Source organism: Mesocricetus auratus, unplaced genomic scaffold (assembly GCF_017639785.1).
Source record: "Mesocricetus auratus isolate SY011 unplaced genomic scaffold, BCM_Maur_2.0 Super-Scaffold_100015, whole genome shotgun sequence".
Classification (NCBI taxonomy): domain Eukaryota; kingdom Metazoa; phylum Chordata; class Mammalia; order Rodentia; family Cricetidae; genus Mesocricetus; species Mesocricetus auratus.
In genome coordinates, this window is record NW_024429198.1 from 25,648,717 (window position 1) to 25,667,782 (window position 19,066).

The 19,066-nt window shown below is 42.8% G+C and overlaps 1 protein-coding gene across 2 annotated transcripts in view; it reads left to right on the forward strand.

Annotated features, from left to right (window-relative positions):
- Sema5a (semaphorin 5A) overlaps positions 1 to 19,066 on the forward strand; it is a 427,756-nt gene that overhangs the window by 304,997 nt on the left and 103,693 nt on the right. For both annotated transcript variants that reach the window (XM_040757698.1, XM_040757699.1), the window contains exon 11: positions 6,076 to 6,280. In XM_040757698.1, coding sequence (XP_040613632.1) covers positions 6,076 to 6,280 — 205 coding nt within the window. The remainder of the gene's footprint in view (positions 1 to 6,075; positions 6,281 to 19,066) is intronic.

The window sequence follows — 19,066 nt, forward strand, 5'->3', positions numbered from 1 at the left end:
AGCATAACAAGTCTGAGCAATTAAACCTTGGCTGCATGCACTGCAGCTGTAGTCTCCTGGCTCCTGGGGAGAGCACCTCCCTAGGCTTAGCTAATGTCAATAGAACACAGCCTTTTGTGGACTATGGTGCCTAGACAAGAAAAGGGGGCCTTTTGTGAGCTGTGATGAGTGATAATTAACTGAAAAAGGCCAATCTTCTGCAGTGGGCTAGGAATTCAGGCTTCAATTACTGCTAATGATGATGTACTATGTCCCCCAAATCTCTGATCCCTAATGAATGATGTCCCAATGAATAGGGCCCAGGGCACAGAGCAATGGGTCTTGACAAACAAAATTAGAGCTCTAATTGGCAAGTATGGTGAGGCTCCCTGTTGGGAAGGGTGGATTGTGGCAGTGGCTGCTGAGAAAAGAAGCCTAGCTGGTATTGATTCATCTCTCAGTCACCCAATAAGAATGGCCAAGCTGCAATGGCCTTAATGAACCATCCCAGCTCCCATGTCCAGAGCAGCAGAGATCTGGGGATGAGGCTATTTATTTCGTTTGTCTGGACAGTGGGTGTATTCATCTGCTTGGGCTACTGTAACAAAATACCATAGCTTAGAGAGACAGAGAGAGAGAGACAGAGAGAGACAGAGAGAGAGAGAGACAGAGAGACAGAGACAGAGAGAGACAGAGAGAGAACCATATTTTTTTATTTTTTTTATTCTTTTTTTTAAATTTAGATAAGAAACAAGGTTGCTTCACAAGTCAGTTCCAGGTCCCTCTCCTTTTCCCTCCCCTCCTCCCGTGCCCTCCCCCCACCCCACCCCCCGTTATCCCCTCATTCCCCCAGAGAGGGTGAAGCCCTCCATGGGGGTGTCCATAGTCTGTCATTTCATATAGGGCAGGGCCTAGACCCTTCCCCAAGAGTTCAGGGTGAGAGTGCACCTCACATTGTTCTATGGGAGTCCAAAGTCCATGTGTATACTTGGGATGGGTACTGATCTGCTGCCCAAGGCTCAATAGATTCCCTAGGCCTCCTCACTGACACCCAGATTCAGGGGGTCTTGATCAGTCCCATGCTGGATTCCCAGGCTGATGCCTGGGATTCAAGAGTTAACCTTTGTCTGGTCAGCTGTTTCTGGGGGTTCAACCAGCCCAGTCTTAATCCCTTTGATCATCAGTCCTCCCTCTCTGATACTGGCTTTCTTGAGTTCAGCTCAGTACTTAACCAGCCACTAAATGTAGTTTCTGTTTTCCAGACTCTCTGGCCATAGGATTGTAGGCTGGCACTCCCCAGATCTATGTCTAAAATCCATATATGAGAGAGTACATGCCATGTGAGAGAACCATATTTTATCACAGTTCTGTAGCCTACATCTTCAAGAGCAATATGACAGCAGGATCATTGTTCTTCTGGTGAGCTGTTGAAGATGGCCAGATTTCCTTGCTGCCTCCCTTGAAAGAAAGAAACATCCCTAGTGTTTTTTGCTCCATCCCACGGGTCAGTGTATGACTCCTATGAGGTTGAAAGCTTCCTAGGGGTCCTGTCTTCAGCTACTGCCATCCTAAGAGATTTCACATGTGAAATCTATCTCTACCAACAGAGGAAAAACCCTGATCTCACCCAACCGAGTTCCTGTTAATAGTAACCATTGATCAGTGATAGAACTGAGCCTTTCCAAATCCGGTTGGTTTATCATCCCACATCATCAAATCGAGGACTTCAAAGAAAGGGGACTTAAGAAAAAGTTTGAACTTTTTCACTTAGATTTTAGTAAGCATTGATCAATTGCAATTGAACCTGTTTTTTTTCATTTGTTCAGTATTTTTAAGACTTTCGACAGATAATGGGATTAAGTATAAGATAACTACTTTGCATGTCATATCTGGCTTTTACTGTTTTCTTTGGGTGAAGTGCTGGCATCCTCTCATGGCTTCCTTGATAGAAAGGGGAAGGAGAGATATGAATAAACTTGGATGTATCAGTGTGTTTCATCGCTGTACAGAGCGTTTGATTGGAAGGACCTTGGGAGCCATTACTCCGGAGTCTTCTGTGTCCTCCATGTTGAGTAATTGTATATATTTTGACTGTTTTTCTTCCTTTTCATATAAAGAAGAAATATATTGTCCCTTTATAAAAGGTGTTTAGGTCCTGAAGCACTGAAAAACAAAGGTGCTTATATTTATAACACCCTCCATTGCATTATAGTGTTGGATTGCAGCTCTTCACAATAAACTGAGTGAGTCAGGCAGCTTCATAATCCTTTACATACTTCAGACAATGTGTATCTTAGCCTATGCATCTAGATACATCTATAACATAGCAAGTCCCCTCATGTCCCAGTGTCACAATGCCCACATCACCGTGAGTGGATTGCTTTCTTCTATTGATAGAATAAATCCTTGATGAATAGTGAAGGAAGCATGTGTAGAGGTAGGTGGTACACATGCCAGGCAAGAAGCTAGCTCAACTGACATCATCCCCTGGGCATAGTTTTAAAACTTCCAGCAAACTGAAGTTATAATTCTGGTGGTGGTGGTGGTGGTGAGGTGTGTGTGTGTGTGTGTGTGTGTGTGTGTGTGTGTGTGTGTGTGTGTGTGTCCCCATCTCCTACTATAGATAGATAGGTTTTGATTTCTAGATTGTGCTCCATAGGCCCATTGTCATGGGTGCCTGACTGATATTCTAGCTCTCACCTAGACTGGCAGAGAATGCGAGCTCATTTTGTACCAAAGATCCCTACATTAGACGTATGTAAGTGTCCCAACACTGACAATAACCAATGGTAATATTTATATTTATTATTGCTAACATTATTGTTGTTTTCCATTTTGGTATTCCTCTTGACAATTAGCATTTATGTAGCACATGTACAATAGGAAAACGAAACTAACTGCAGTCACTGATTCAAGTCGAGAAATACATCATATGTGGAAATCCCTGTGAAAACCCACAAAACAACCCCCAGTCTCCACACCCTCAGTGCTATTTGTCTGCCCTGATAGAGGCAGGAGATCTTGAGCCCCGTAAGATCTTCAGCCACTTAAAACACAGTAGATGCTGCAGCAGAACAGCTGGGTGACAGGCTCCAAAAGTTTTTACAAGTTTTATTATCAACAATCAGACATGATGCAGCCAAAATGGAAACATGCGAGTGCAGGAGCAGTCAGGTAAGAAGACTGCTTGGGAAATGCAGGCTGAAATGTAGCTGCATCCTGAGGGTCCGTGAATACACGCTTGTATTGCAGCAAGCTGTGTAGGAGCAGGGGAACCAGTGTGCAGAAACACCATGGAAGACAGGTAATAAAGGGTAGAGTTAGCCCATTTTAAGCTTGTCCGCTAAGTGCTGCTGTGCTGGAATGGGGATCGATGGACTGTGCTTGAAACAGATAATACACAAGCATTTATTATTTTCCTAACAACTAATAGAATTACTGATCTTGTTTGAACATGCGTTGGCATGACAGTTATTGAAGGCTGTAAGCCCTATGAGGACACAAGCTATGCTTTTTCTATTTTTGTGGTTTCTTCTTGTACATGGTCCCCAGGGTAGCACAGAATCTGACAGTAACTAAGGGAGACCAGAGTATGTAGAAGGTTCATCTAGAGAAGTTACAGCCCTTAGGGAGCTTAGTGAGCTGCTATTCTGCAAGAAATACATCCAGTAAATCTGAATAGTTTTCAAAATACTGGAAACAGAATCCTTGGGTGAGATATTCATTATAGGATGGCAAAAGGAAAGAATGGTGGAAAACACTTCAAATACAGTTCCTGACAATACAGACAGACAACATACAGGAAGCATGGCCTGTTGTGTATAGTAAAAAAGATTGTCTATCCTACCACTCTAAGTGCCCCCTGGGTCACCTATATCTGTTTTTAAGGGCAGCAGGAGGTCATTGCCTTGAGAGTATACCTCCAGGTTTTCAGCATATATACACAGTAGCTTTAGGCAATTGAAGTCAGCAAGTAGGTCATTGTCTCCACCCATCCCTCAAGTGTTGCCTTTGATGTCAGTACAAGTTGACCACCACACACAGTCATCTTCAGAACTAGCACCTGCCTGGAGAGGTTTCAGACCAAGCCCAGGTAATCATCTTTCTTACTTTTAAAAAATGTTCCTAGAGGTGTGGAGAGATGGCTCAGTTGTTAAGAACCCACACTGCCTTATAAAGGACCCAAGTTTGATTGTCAGAAGCCCTGTCAAGTAGCTAACACCCATCTGCCCATTTGTATCTCCAGCTTCAGTGGGGATCTGACATCTCTGACCTCTCTGGGCTCCTGCACTAATACACACACACATACACACACACACACACACACACACACATGCACACACACACACAATTAAAGGTAATAACAATTAAAATATTAAAAAAATTAAAAAACAAAACCCCATATTCCAGGTAAGCAATGTGTCTATGCTTAGAGTATTATTATTAAATACTATTTATATAAAAATCCATTGGTACAGTCTTCCCAGACCCCAAACAACTACATGTAGAATTACTTGCTCATTTTTTCTGTCCCATTATTTATCCTCTTATTTCCCACTGGACACCAAAGCTCCACAGACCATGAACATCCTGCCTGCTTTTAGAAAAACGCATTTGCAATCTGGATAGCTTGTGCACTATCAGGAATGTTGTCTTATTCCTGGCATTTACAAGGACTTAATTTATGAATGTTTTGCTTCCACTCATTACTTCAGTCTTCACATCAGGAGACAGGAGACGGGAGCAGAGCTGGTGTGTTGCAACCCTTTAGCATTTGAGGAGACAAGCTGAGAGGCCGGGCCTCCCTTGAGGGCACAGGTCATCTGCTGCAGGCCCTACATAACCATGAACACTTCCTTTACATGATGTCCAGCTGCTTCTAACTCAAATGTAACATTAAATTAATCACCAGGCTAGTTGAGTGCAGTCCATTTAACACCAGGTTTCTCTAACTCCACAATCGGCCTATCAGTTTATGGCATATAGGGTATTTTATCAAATGCTACAAAAACATAATTTACTTTCAAAAAAGCAATTTCTACCTTATACTCTGGACCTCTAACCTGTTATAAAAACCAAGTATTGGGAGTGACATGTTGTAAATGGTCGTTTCAGGCCGTGTGGACCCCATCAACTCTGCTTATATGAAGTGCTGCTAAGAAGCCTCACTTCTTGTACCAGACTTAAGGTTTATAAAGGAACTGAGAAAGGCCGTGGCAGTTTTCTGATTCTGAGCTAGACTCTGAGAATGCCGTGCTGTCTTTCCCACCTGCCCTCTTACCTGTCAGCCTCCTTCCAGCACAACTCAGGGATCAAATCCAAAACTTTCTGACCTGCCCTTTCTGCTGTGTGTACCGGATCATCTTCATGATATTTTCCCTCCCTGCAGACTATTCCCTCTTTCCTCTTTCTCCATTTCCCCTTCTCTCCACCTTTCTCACCCCTTTTGTCCTCACTGCTTATATCTTCTTCTCCCATTACCAACTTACCATCTTGTATTGCAAATTCTCAGGCTCTAACCTAGCCCTTTAAACTCTCCTCTAACAGGAAATTCAAATACATTTAGACAAGTCACACTGTTTGTGTAGCCCATGTGACTGATACTGTTTACAGATTAAGATAAATACCAGAGCATTGCCATGGAGCTCACGGTTGCTTATGAGCCCACTGTGATAGCAAGAAAATACACACATCTATATGTGCTCACCAGCTTCATATTCAATGTCAGTTCCCCTCCCCCACCAGATATTATTGTATCGCAATTCTATGGACATCTCCCAAGAGACTCGACAGACCATGAAGAGATTCTCTGCACCCGCTGTTCAAATTAGAGTCAACAACTGTGCCTACTCCATTTTAGAATGTCTCATATTCTCTTTGCCATCCACTGAGAAATTCCAAATGTGATGAGTTTCCATCTATAGTGGGAGAACAGGAGAGATGAGAAGGTCAAGGGAGATTGACTTGCACACTCCCTCAAGCATCATGGCTTACTCTGTCTTTTAGCTTGTCTGTCTACCTCTCTATCTGGTAGGCACATGAACTGTGAGCATCTGGGTAGCCAGCTTTTGTAACATGGCCTGTCTTCCCTTACAGTGTGGCACCGTGGACCAGGGCCTGTATGTAAACCTGACAGAAAGAAACCTACAGGACGCTCAGAAGTTCATTCTGATGCATGAGGTGGTACAGCCAGTGACCACGGTGCCCTCCTTCATGGAGGACAACAGCCGCTTCTCCCATGTGGCCGTCGACGTGGTGCAGGGCAGGGACACACTCGTCCACATCATCTATCTGGCCACAGGTAGGAACTCTTAATGCCATCTTCTCATTCCATGTCTTAAAGTCCAACACTCACCTTCAAGCACAGTCATGTGTCTGTACTCTGTCACAAGCAGAACCCATGATGTATGCTTATTCTTGTCAACCTATGTAAGTCCTCTCAGAAATCTTACTTTCATTCTTTCTGTGCTGCTAGAATTTTAACTAGAGAGGCAATTCTTTCTTAGCTGTTCTTTCTCTCCAATGGTTCTTGGCATGACCATCTATCTATATTTGGCTAATTTAAGACAACAGAAGTTTTGTTAGAAGATACTGACGGATGAAATGTTTTCCAGAGATTTTCATGCTGATTTCTGATTGGTGCACAGCAGTGCTCCTAGCCAGCTAGCTGTTCCTGACAAAGGTCCGTGGGAACATTTGAGGAACAGAGCATACACAGCACAGCATTTCATATGTAGGGTAAGCCACGGTGCTTATCAAACTGTAGATAACTAGGAGACTTCTTCAGAGTTTAAAGTAAGTGAGAAATAGCAACACGCTCTCACTCACTGCGTGACTCTGACAGTGCAGGGTGTGCAGCCCTGCCTCAGGGGCTGTCTCAGCTCCACCTGCCTAGCCCAGACAGCGTAACTTCACTGTGGAATGGGTGCCTCCGATTCTTTGTATAGCATGAGGTATACTTGGCAATTCCTCACAAATCGTGGTTACCTTTTTATGTGGTTATGAATACTGTATCATTCCTTTGCAGGATTTCTCAATTTGCAATTGTGCATTTATCACTTGGTTTATTGTATTCATGAAATTGTAATGACTCATTGTTTTCCCAATGTCTGTTGAATTAATTTGGCACACTGGGGGTACATAGAGAGCAGCCTGCTCTCTCAGGGCTCACATTCTTAAAGGGACAAGCAGGTAAGTAAAATGCATCACCAAAAAATGATGAAGAGTCAATGAGATGGGTGTGGTGATGGATATTCCTTAAAGGCTCCTGTTTCTTGGGGAGACAGTGTCCCCCAGTGCCAGAAGCATTACATGCTGCACACTTTAGGGAGAAACTGTGAACACTGGGAGATGTAGAGTTGGTTAGCAAGGATCAGTCCTGCTAACGCAAAGAGAGATGCTACCATTGGATGGGGACATGGATAGGTAGAGGCCAGTCGAAGGAAGACTGGGGGGTAGCAGAGGGATCTTAAGGAGAAAGTCATGTGACATAACTGCTAGGAGCAGCAGTTTGCAGAACTGACTCAGAAGAGGGTGACTGATAAGGTTCCCAGTTTTCATGGGAAGTCAAGAAGAATTCTTTTCTTCTTGATGTTCGTTTTAAGAGAGTAAAAGAAATTCCTTGTCACTGAGGGATTATATTTCCTTATGGTGTTGTTTGTCATTAAAAACAGAAAACTTCCTGACACATGGTAGATGTGCAGAGCAAGTGGGCTGGGTCTTCCCAAAGGTGTTCCTAGTTTCTTCATCATAAAGCTTCAGGATAATGTGACATAGGGGAATTTTCTCCTTGGACTTCTAGAGACAGCTGAGGTCCTCATCTGACCCTGAGGTAGGGGATGCTGAAGGGTGGAGCCTCCTGTCCTCTTCCCCCGAGAGGAAGCGATTCTGACCTATTCTCTTTCTTTACCTTCGATATGGTCATCTGTGAGCTCTGTCGACAACTCGAAAGAATCCCACTGTGATTGTGATGGGTGCCTCCATCATTTCAGATTGTTGGTTGGAGCAGGGAACCACTGACAGGGGAGGGCAAATGTCAGGAACCCTTAGTTCCTAGTTCTTGAGGCTGGGTCTCAGCTGGATGATGTCCAGGAAGAGCTCTCTTCCTAGTTCATAGATGGTCACTTGTTTGTGCCATCCTTGAGAGAGAGAGAGAGAGAGAGAGAGAGAGAGAGAGAGAGAGAGAGAGAGAGAGAGAGTTCTGTGTTGTGACTATTTATTTGAATGTTTTGAAAAATAGTCTGGATATATCAATATCCTCAAACTCTCTGGATAGCTTCACTTGACCACAAACTTGTGATCCTCCTGCCTCAGCTTCCCAGAGTCCAGGATGTATCTTTTTGTAAAAAGAGCAATGGTTTGATTATGAAAGTTTCACCCTTATGAATTGATTACTTTGAGAGGCTCTACTTGCTAATGTCATCACTTTAGGGTTGAGACTATCAACATGAATTCAGGTGGCACAGAGAACTCCCTCCCTATAGGAGTATAATATTTAAGGATCTTTATTACAAATAACATCTTTGAACAACAATGAAAATAGTCCAAATGGTGAAATTACAGGGATGAAACCATAACCAGCATCACTTGGTTATTAAACACTTTTAAATGGGTTTAAAAGTAGTTGGTACTGCTTCTAGAAGTTTTCACACAGAAGTCTAATTTGAATGATTTCCTGGTTTTGCTACTCCCAGCCCTCACCACCCCCATGTCATAAATGTACCTCATTTAATTGCATTTTAACTTTACACCCACAGATAGATTATCTTTGGCGGTACTGCTTTGAATGAGTCTACCTGTGAATCTGTTCTCACAGTTCATATGATTAACAGCATTGTATTAAGTTTTAATTAAGCTTGTGCATTTTTAAGACAAGTACTGTTGTACCCTTATCAGACTATGGTGCAATACAAGTCTATGAGTTGCTGTATTGTGGCATTCCTTATTGAATTGTCTGGACTCAAACCCATAATATCTCGCAGGGCTTTGCATGTTAGCGTTAGCTTAGTCTTGTGGGCTGCAGAAAAGCCCAGGCTTTGACTCTGTGCCTAGGTGTAGTCCTCTGTACCAAACGAGTCACACCGTGATGACCTTTTTGTTCTACTGACCTAACATTTTGTTTCCGTTTAATCTGTTGCTATTTAAATGCCCAGTCCTCATGTGTAACCAAGTTGTTCTATTTGCAATCACAGGTCCTGTTGGTAGATGAAGGTACCATTATCTGTAACTGACCTTAGAGAGTGTCCATTGCACAGTAGTTAAGTTGCTTCTCTCAGAAGGAGTTTTCAATGGCTGAAGACCCTTTACAGTAAGAAGCCAGGCTGAAATGATGGGATCCTGTAGAGAGTCCTGCTCTAAGCCTGGCACACAACTCAGACATGAGCATAGAGCATTCCAGTAAAAGTTAAAGGTCTGTTTAGATTAGCTTGACAAGTTTAGCTTTGGAACTTCTATGAATTGCAAAGATGTTCCATTAACCCCTGGGAAGGCTTGTTAACTCTTACAGTATGCCCATGTATTTTCAAAATTTTTAATTCAAATAAAAATTAATTTAATATTCCAGTGTGCTATTACTCTTATTTCTATGGTAATGCAGTGTATAAATGAATTATGAGAAATACCATTTTAAAAAGCAAGCTGCAGGTTGCCTTTAACTAATGCTGCACAGATATAGCTGACTCCTGATAGTCTGAAATGTAAGGAACAGTGATTTTGACTTTCCTGGTTCACCAGGCTGATGCATATCTCGTGTCTTGTTTATGCCTTGCCCATGTGTGAAGACAAGGACACTCTTCCCCTTACTTCACCATGACCGCAGATTCTCAAGGGCAGAGCATGGCGACTCCACTCACAGTAGCGGAGCTGATGCCGAGTTCCTCCTTCACGTGAGAACAGACTCTGATTGGTGGAAGTTCATATTTGCGAATAGACCACTTGCTGGAAGTGGCCACTTGAGAAGCTGGCTCATTTCACCCCATCATGCTATCCACAGAGATCCACCGAGTTTCCTGATGCTGAGTAGTACATCGCACATGCCATTTCCCCGCTGCCTGCCTCCCACCTCAGGCTCCTTCATAGTCTGTTTCTTGTGTCTTCATCTCTTCCTTCTTTGTCTCAGCCAAAGTGAAGCCTGACTGGATGGCAAGCTGCTTCCTTGAGGTGGCCTGAGTTGGAGCTGGGGTATATTTCTGATGGCAGATCCTTTAGATCATTTGTGACAGGACTCTCTAACTGGCTAAATCTTGAATATATCAGGCTCCAAGTCCAGTTGAACATTGTATTCTAGCAACTCCCCCTCCTGGGTACAGTAATCAGGAATCCCCTCCTCCCCTGGGTACAGTAGTCTGGAATCCCCTCCCCTCCTGGGTACAGTAGTCTGGAATCCTCTCCTCCCCTGGATACAGTAGTCTGGAATCCCCTCCCCTCCTGGGTACAGTAGTCTGGAATCCCCTCCTCCCCTGGATACAGTAGTCTGGAATCCCCTCCCCTCCTGGATACAGTAGTCTGGAATCCCCTCCTCCCCTGGATACAGTAGTCTGGAATCCCCTCCCCTCCTGGATACAGTAGTCTGGAATCCCCTCCCCTCCTGGGTACAGTAGTCTGGAATCCCCTCCTCCCCTGGGTGCAATAGTCTGGAATCCCCTCCTCCCTTGGGTACAGTAGTCTGGAGTCCCCTCCTCCCTTGGGTACAGTAGTCTGGAATCCCCTCCCCTCCTGGGTACAGTAGTCTGGAATCCCCTCCTCCCTTGGGTACAGTAGTCTAGCATACCCTCCCCCCTGGGTACAGTAGTCTGGAATCTCCTCCCCCCTGGGTACAGTAGTCTGGAATCTCCTCCTCCCCTGGGTACATAGTAGTCTGGAGTCCCCTTCCTTCCTGGGTACAGTAGTCTGAGTCTCCTTCCCCCTGGATGCAGTCGTCTGGAATCCCCTCCTCCCTGGCGTCCAGCACCCCACACATCCTGACATGACTCAACTATTTGAAGGCACTTTGCAGACCTCACTAGTCTCCTTTGTCTCATGCTGATCTGGTGCTCAGCTTCAGCCTTGGCCTATGGGTATTCTTTTTGGGGGAGGGGGATCGATTTTTTTATTTTAAAATTTAAATTAGAAACAATGTTGCTTCATATGTCAATCCCAGGTCCCTCTCCCTCTTCCTTGCCTACTCCCACACTGTCCCACCAATCCCCTCCATACCCCCTCCCCTAATCCCCACTCCTTTCCCCAGGCAGGGTGAGGCCCTCAATGGAGGCTCTCCATAGTCTGTCATTTCATCCAGGGCAGGGCCAAGGCCCTCCCCCAAGAGTCCAGGCTGAGAGAGACCCATTTGTACGCCAGGAATAAATACTGATCTACTACCCAAGGCGCCATAGATTGCCTAGACCTCCTCACTGACACATTCAGGGGGTCTGGATCAGTCCTATACTGGATTCCAAGACATCAGTCTGGGGTTCAAGAGCTCCCCCTTGTTCAGGTCAGCTGCTTCTTTGTGTTAAACAAGCCCAGTCCTGACCCCTATGCTCATCAGTCCTCCCTCTCTGTCACTGGGTTCCTTGAGTTCAGCTCAGTGCTTATCTGTGGGTGTTCTTATTCCACATTCCTGCCCAGTCTCACAGTTTATCATTTCCTTCTAGGATTGGCTGTGGCCATTTTATTTTTATCTAACTTCAGTTCTGGTGTATGGAAATTATTTGAAGCTAAATTGTATGTAACTCTAAAATGGGTTAAGTTTAGATTGTAGTGATTGTTGTACATCTCAGAATAGTGTGAAAATCAGAGTCAATTTCCTGGCATACAAATTATACTCCATTAATGGATTATTCACAAGCATTTATTTAAAAGCCACCAATAAAGAAAAAAACAAACATTGTCAAACTTTTTTTTTAACATTATGAACTTGCAGAATTCCCTTAGAGAACTCAAAGCAGGAGACAGATGGGCATGAAGAAGCCCCTCCCCCCAAGTTTAAATGCTTCTAGCTGAGTACCAGCAATATAATCCTGCTTTCTCCAGCTTTGGATTATTATCTTACAATGAAATTTTTATTAAAAAGTCCCAGAAAACAGATCTGGCCCAGGACTTTTAATAGAGAAAACCTGAGTTCAACAGGCTATGGAAAAATAGGCTGAACCAAAACCTCCACTAAAGGATTGAAAGTCTACTGGCCACAAATTTACTTTGATAAATATGCAAGTCAGGGTGACAGAGGGAAAAAACCATGAATAGAATGATAAAGCATACAGGAGGAGATGATGAAAACTCACAGAGAGAAGGGAATAGTGAAATGTCTACTGTGGAGGTAAGTGATTCTGTCCTAACACCATGGCAACTGAAGCACAGGGGAAGATGACCAGAGTGAGTGCATACACTGAGAAATAACACAGACTCTAGACAGGAAGGACATACAGACCATTAGAACAGTCGGTGTGCCTGGCCCAGAGACGTTGCAAACTGTCATGTGCTGTTTGCACTTCCTGAGAAGCTGGTTCTGGGGGTGGGATTGCCCCACCCTCATTTCAGACTTCAGCACATTTGTCCTTACGTGTTCTTTAAGGGACCTTGTCTGAGGATGGGTGGTCCTCCCTCATAACTCTGAAATGGAGGAGAGACCAGCTGCAGAGATAAAACATGTACCCTTGAGCAGCTCGAAAGTGAACCATTTTCCACAGAGTGTCCCTTGCTGCTCTTTGTTTTTTACTTGGGACAACCTAAGGGGATGTTGTACCATGCCTGATACTTGCTCTATGGGGAATCAGAGCTGAATGCTTTAATGGATCCTCCCTACTTGACTTCTGATGGATATTTTGAGTGCCTGGTTTGTGATTGTATGAGTTACATTTCTGCTGCTGTGGTGTAACACCATGATGTATAGAACAGTTTATTTGGGTTTAAGATTCCCAAGGATTAGAGTCATGATGGAGGAGCAGGGGCAGCAGATGGCAGTCATGGTGATTGAGGTATAACCTGATAAGTCACTCTCTGAATCACAAACACAAAGCAGAGACAGCAAACTAGGAATGAAGTGAGTCATTAAACCAATGCTCCTCAACCTCTTTGGCAAACCTCTGTCTCCAAGAATATTTACATTATAACAGTAGCAAAATTACACTTATGAAGTACCAATGAAAATAATTTTCTGGTTGGGGGTCACCACAACATGAGGAACTGTATTAAAGGGTTATAGCATTAGGAAGCATGAGAGCCACTGGTTTAAACTCCCAAAGCCTGCCTCTGGTGGCATACTTCCTACAGCAAGGTCACTCCTCCTAAGCCTCCCCCAAAAATGCCATCTACTAGGGACCATGTGTTCAAATATATGGGACTATGGGAGACATTCTCATTCAAATCCATCTCCATAGTGACAACTGTCTGCTTACCAATCTTCCTGCCTGCTACTTGCTATTTATTCTTTTACATTTGTTTGCTGTGTAGTAGGGAAACTCACTGCTTTAGAACCGTGAAGATGGATGCTGAGATCATTTCTCTGGACTGAAAAACCCATTCACATTGGGAGCCAGTAAATGAAGAGCTTTTCAAATTCGAAGGGTAAAGAATTAGAGACATATTAAGAGATAAAATTCTTACCAATATGAAAAACCGTTTAGAGGGGTCTTTGAATATTCTGCAGCTGCCTAAGTCCATGAAACATCTAAAAATTTTTCTAAGAAAACTAAAGTGTGATTTGAAAATATTCTGATCACCCCAAGAATAAAGACAACAGGAAGGCAAATGAAATTTTAAACAAAGCAGTATCGAGGATCTTTAGGAACATGAAGCGAGACTAATTAGTGGATAAATTCAGCCAGAGACGGAGATTTGAGAGCAAGACTAGGGAACTGAGCCCCAGAGTTTAAGCAGAACAGAACATTTCAAAGCACGGAAACGAACATTTCTCAAGTGATTTATTATAAGCTAATCTTTCTTTCAAAAGTAAATACACACTGAGAAATTATGGACATAACACCTGTCCTATAACTGCTTTTAAATCCAGGAAGTCTCTGCTTCTAGACGAAACATAGCAACAACAATTAGCAACTAAGTCATGGAAGGAAGGGAGATGGCTGGTGGCTGAGAGTCTGTTTTAGCATCTGACAAAGAAGTAAGGAGTTGCATTATATCATGACTGCAGGCTGGCATGATTACAATGCACATAGAAGCATAGTCAAGCATAGCTCACTAGATATACTGTAACGGTGTCCTCAGATTCTCTCCATCCCTTTCTTGTTAACCCTCAGCTATTTGTTCTGCCTCAGCTGTGGCCGGGGGAAAAATGACACCTCTCCAGCTGATGCTGGCTAGCTGGTCTCCAGAAGTCTGGCTTTTCTTCCTATATCTTGACCAAGGATGAAACACCCTAGCACTGGGCATGGGATATGTAAGACATGGATGAATTCCTTGTAAGGTGATCTTGAGCCAATGATAGGTAGACCAGAAAGTACATCTCTTTTTCTCCCAAGGTGTGGTCTGAGTCAAGATTCCCATGGGAATGCCTCCTTGTGGCTCACCATGAAGAGTGTCTAGGAGGATACTCGCACGTAGCATCACTCACCATTCTCTCTTTGTCCCTTTTCTTTCCATTCATACAACACTAAGCTTGCATTCATATTGGGACAGCAACAGGTAGTCACAATAAGGGATCCAGAAATGGCTAGAAGTCATGCAGCCCTGTAGAGTGGCATAGCGTCTTATGTGAACAGGCTTGAATGCATATGCCTTACACTCATGATGAGAAGCTTATATTTTTACCCAAGTTTAATGATAACTGACGAATTTATAAACAAAGAGTCTGGCAACTTCTTGTTGTAATCTCCAGGAAAAGAGTTGAAGAACAGTAAGTGTAGATACAAGGTGACCTGTGGGATAGAGCTTCTGAGTATTTTCTAGTCTGCCAGTCTATTTTGCCATAATATTATAATATTATGCAAAATAAATAGGTACTTTAGATGTAACTGTACCAAACTGGATAATGAAAACAAGACAGTGAACAAGAATATTTCACACCTAAACAATACGGGAGGAAGTGGGTTTGCCAGGCAAGGTTAGTAAAATGACCATTGTATGCATTATTTTTCTTTTTTGAGTTATCATTTCTCTGTGTAGCTCTGACTGGCCTGAGCCTCACTGGAGAGAAGCTTCCCTTCTCTTCCATTCCTTTTTCCTTCCCTTCCCTTTTCCCTTCTCTCCCCTTCACTTCCCTTCTCTTTTGGGGTAACAGAAATTAAGTAATTCACTTACTATTGTTATGACTGCTGAGAACTCTCAGTATTTATCAGCAACTGACAACTACTTAATAAGCACAAATGAGTTTTTGTGTTGTTCAACAGTCATCCTGAAATTAGTTTCTAAAAGGGGCTAAAAATTCTATCCTTTGCACTAGAAATTCTAAATCTACAAGTAATTTGTATTATATATGGGTTTTTATGCAAGAGATTCTACCAATTAAAAGAAGACACTGTTTGGTGTGAGTGTCTATTTTATAAATAAGATTGAATTTATTGAGAATACTTTCACCAATTAGTAATAGTACAGAAAAAGAAACCTAGTAAAAAAGGGCTGAATCAAATTGTTTTACACACACACACACACACACACACACACACACACACACACTCGTTACTCCCACAATCTCTGATGTGACCGCATTGGGAAATGGAGTCTTTGAAGATTTTCTTAGTTAAGCCAACATGAGGTTAAATGTGTTTTAGTTTCCTCTAATCCAAAATGACTGGATTGCTTACACAATAAGCGGGGGCCAGACAACACAATTCAAGCAACAGTGGCCCAGGAATAGGGCAGGAACACTAGCAGTGTCCAAGGCACATGGATCCTTGAAGACTTCATTTCCAGATCATTGCATCCAGAACTGTGAGAGAAAGTTCCTGTCACCCTAACAACCACAGAATGTGATATGTTTGTCTTTGGTATGTTTTGCTTGTGTTTGATGAAAATGGGTATGTATGCATATTTGCATATGGGGGCCATGTGTACATTTGGGTGCTCTAGTGGGGACCAGAGACATGAGGTATCTTCCTTGATATTTCCCCCATCCCTCATACACAGGATCTCTCCCTTGAGCCCAGAGCTTGCTGATTAGGCTAAGTTTCCCATCTTCCTCAGGGACCCCACCTCTATTTTGCACACACTAGGCTTACAAACAGACTAGGAATCTGAGGTCTGATGATTTCACGATTTCATTGCAAGTGCTTAATGTGCCTGCAGAGCCATCTGCCCAGCACCAAAACTAAGACTGATAGGTCCATGAAGACAGCCACTTTAGATCTGTCCTTAGAGCCAAATTTAACCTGCCCCCTGGCTGTTCCCCTTTAGCTTTTCCTCTTTACTCCATAGTATTGCTCTGATGGGGGAAGTCCTTCTGTGTATGTGCTTATCTTATTGGTTGTTGAATAAAGCACTGTTGGCCAATAGGGAAGCAAGATAGGTGGGACTGGGAGTTGAGGAGGACTATGGGAAAGAGAGACAAAGGCAGACATAATGTAGGCTGCAAGAGGAGTAAGAGGTCCGGACCCTTTTCTCCGGTAAGAGAAATACTTAGACTAACAATTATGGGTTAAATACGTAACTCAGAGATAGTCAGTAAGAAACCAAGAAAATGGCTAACAGCTTCATAATTAATATAGTGTCCTGTGTGTTATTTGGGGACTGCTACAGCACAGCAGGGCCCAGGATACTGGTGGGGAAAACTACACTCTACAATTGCTCAATGCCCTACACTCAGTGAACAAAATTAGTTTGTGTTAGGCCCAATTAGAAAAAACACCCTACTACTGAAAACCATGCAATACATGCCAAACAACTTAAAATACTATGTAAACAGCTAATTGTTTTGTTTGATTAAATATGGAGACATTACTTGTTTTATTTTAGGGTTTTATTTTCAAGCATGTTTCCTGTATAATTTTGGTAGCGTATGCTAGTTTCCTAACAACAGAATAATATTAAGTTGTCAGCTATGAGTTAGTAATTTCCTCAGTGTATCATTCTAAATGGGATGTAGATAATGTCTACCTTTGTGGAGAAGGCATTTTTACTATTTTCTTTGTGGTACACTTTCTCCCTCTTTACCTCTCTTTACTTCAGATCGGCCTAAGGCAGCAGGTGCTTGGCATCATTCAAGTTTCATGTGATCAATGTTGATTGAATATTGCCTCAAGTAGTAAAGATTTTGGTCTTTGAACAACCAAAAAATCAAAATACAAATTGTTACTCCTATGGATCTTTCTTGGTAGATAGTTTTATACAACCCCTTTAGTCTTACTGAAAATTGATATAAATTAAGCATTAGAAAGGGGGTAGTTTCCTGTTTCCCAAACAGTTGCAGTTGTCCCTGGCTTATTAACACACCTTATTAGTAGGCTGTGTTTCTATGTGAGAAAATGTCACACAATGTCCCAGTACTTCTTCCCCCTACTCCTTCCCCACACCCTGTGCCCTGATGTGCCTAATATAGACCTCTATTTCTGTGAAAGTCTGTTCTACACTCTTTTCTTGTGGAAACTATAGGAAGTAGCTCCATTGTGGCACACCAGTTATTGGAGTCCATATGGCAAGACACTACAGATAAGTTTTACCAGGTGTTTTATCCTGGGATAATTCACAGAGAAGGCCCAGCAGACTATTAACTTAGTGACAGATGCACAAAATAATATGATGAAAGGATTCTTCATGTTCTTGAGAATATAGGTTCTCATAGGTAGCAGGGACTACCCAGTGAGAGGTCCTGTCAATCCATTTGCCATGGTCAGCATTTGGTGGAAAATATCGACAAGTCTTAAAAATTACCTCAAGCTTTGTTTTCCCTTGGATAGGCCTCTGATCAGATGGGAGAATGCATGGCATAGTTTGATGACAGCATCTTTAAGGTAAAGCACACACAGAATGCCCTGTTGAAATGGAGGCTGCCCATTACTTCTTGGCACACAAGAAACAGGGAACACAGATAAAGTTAGGGCAAGATGGAGTCCCAAGGACACTCCCCTACTGACAAACATCTTCCATACCCTACTTCCTGTTTTTCACTGCCTCCCCTGGACACTAGTGGTATCTTGAATTCCTTGGGAGATTAGTCAAAGCCCTCAGGACCCCTGTGGGAGTGTCCTCAAAAGCCAGATCTTCCACCTCCCCAGCCAGTTCCCCATCCACCCAAGCTGCCAGGAAAGGGAACCATACGCTCACCCATCTATCTCTTTTACCGTAGTAATTACATCCTCAACTCTCTGTAGAACAATGATGTCCAAAAACATACATGCCCCATCTCTGCTCTGTGTTTTTTCTTTCAGTTTTTACATGTCTGTTTATTTGACCAAACAGAGTTCCAGCACTGTTATTCCAATGAATCTAGCATTTCTTTCCTTGGCTCCTCTCTCAGCTTCTGTCACTTTGTCATTGTTGCTGCTGGAATGACAATCACTCCCAGACCCAAGCCCTGCGAAGCAAGCCTTTATCACCTTGACTGGATAGTTCTGTTCAATCTGAACTTGGTTCTTTAGTGAAGAGGTGAGCCTTGTGTATTCCAAGTGATGAGGTACATTCTAGAGGTGCATTCGCTCTCCATTTCCTGATTTGTGGCTAGACTCTAGCTTCTTAAACTATAAGTAGCACCCTAGAATTGAATGTAGGTGTTATAGAAAGTGCTGTGATGATAAAAAGTTTTCTGCACATGCAATCAAAATTTAATTTAAAATCAAATGTTCTGTGAGCCTGAGTCATTTTGTCAGCACTTGCCATGTCGCATTTTACAGCTTAAATACAGCCTGGGCTCCAAACACGTCTCATGAGAGCTGTACACTATGCCTGCTGCTGCCCGTCATGCCATATACAACCATGAATGCTGCCCAAAACACTGCCACATAGATTCGAGAATATTAGATGTTATAAATTATAGTGATCTTGCTATATATATGAAATGTATTGACCTTATAGAAACCTAATGGTTTAATTATGGAAAGCAAATTATTTTAACTCTCTCTTACCACTGGCCTTCTTCAGTACACATCAGTACATCTTTAGCTTGTATTGTAAGAGAATATTTGAAAAACTGTTATTTGAGTTGTTGACTGGGGTTTCATAAGAA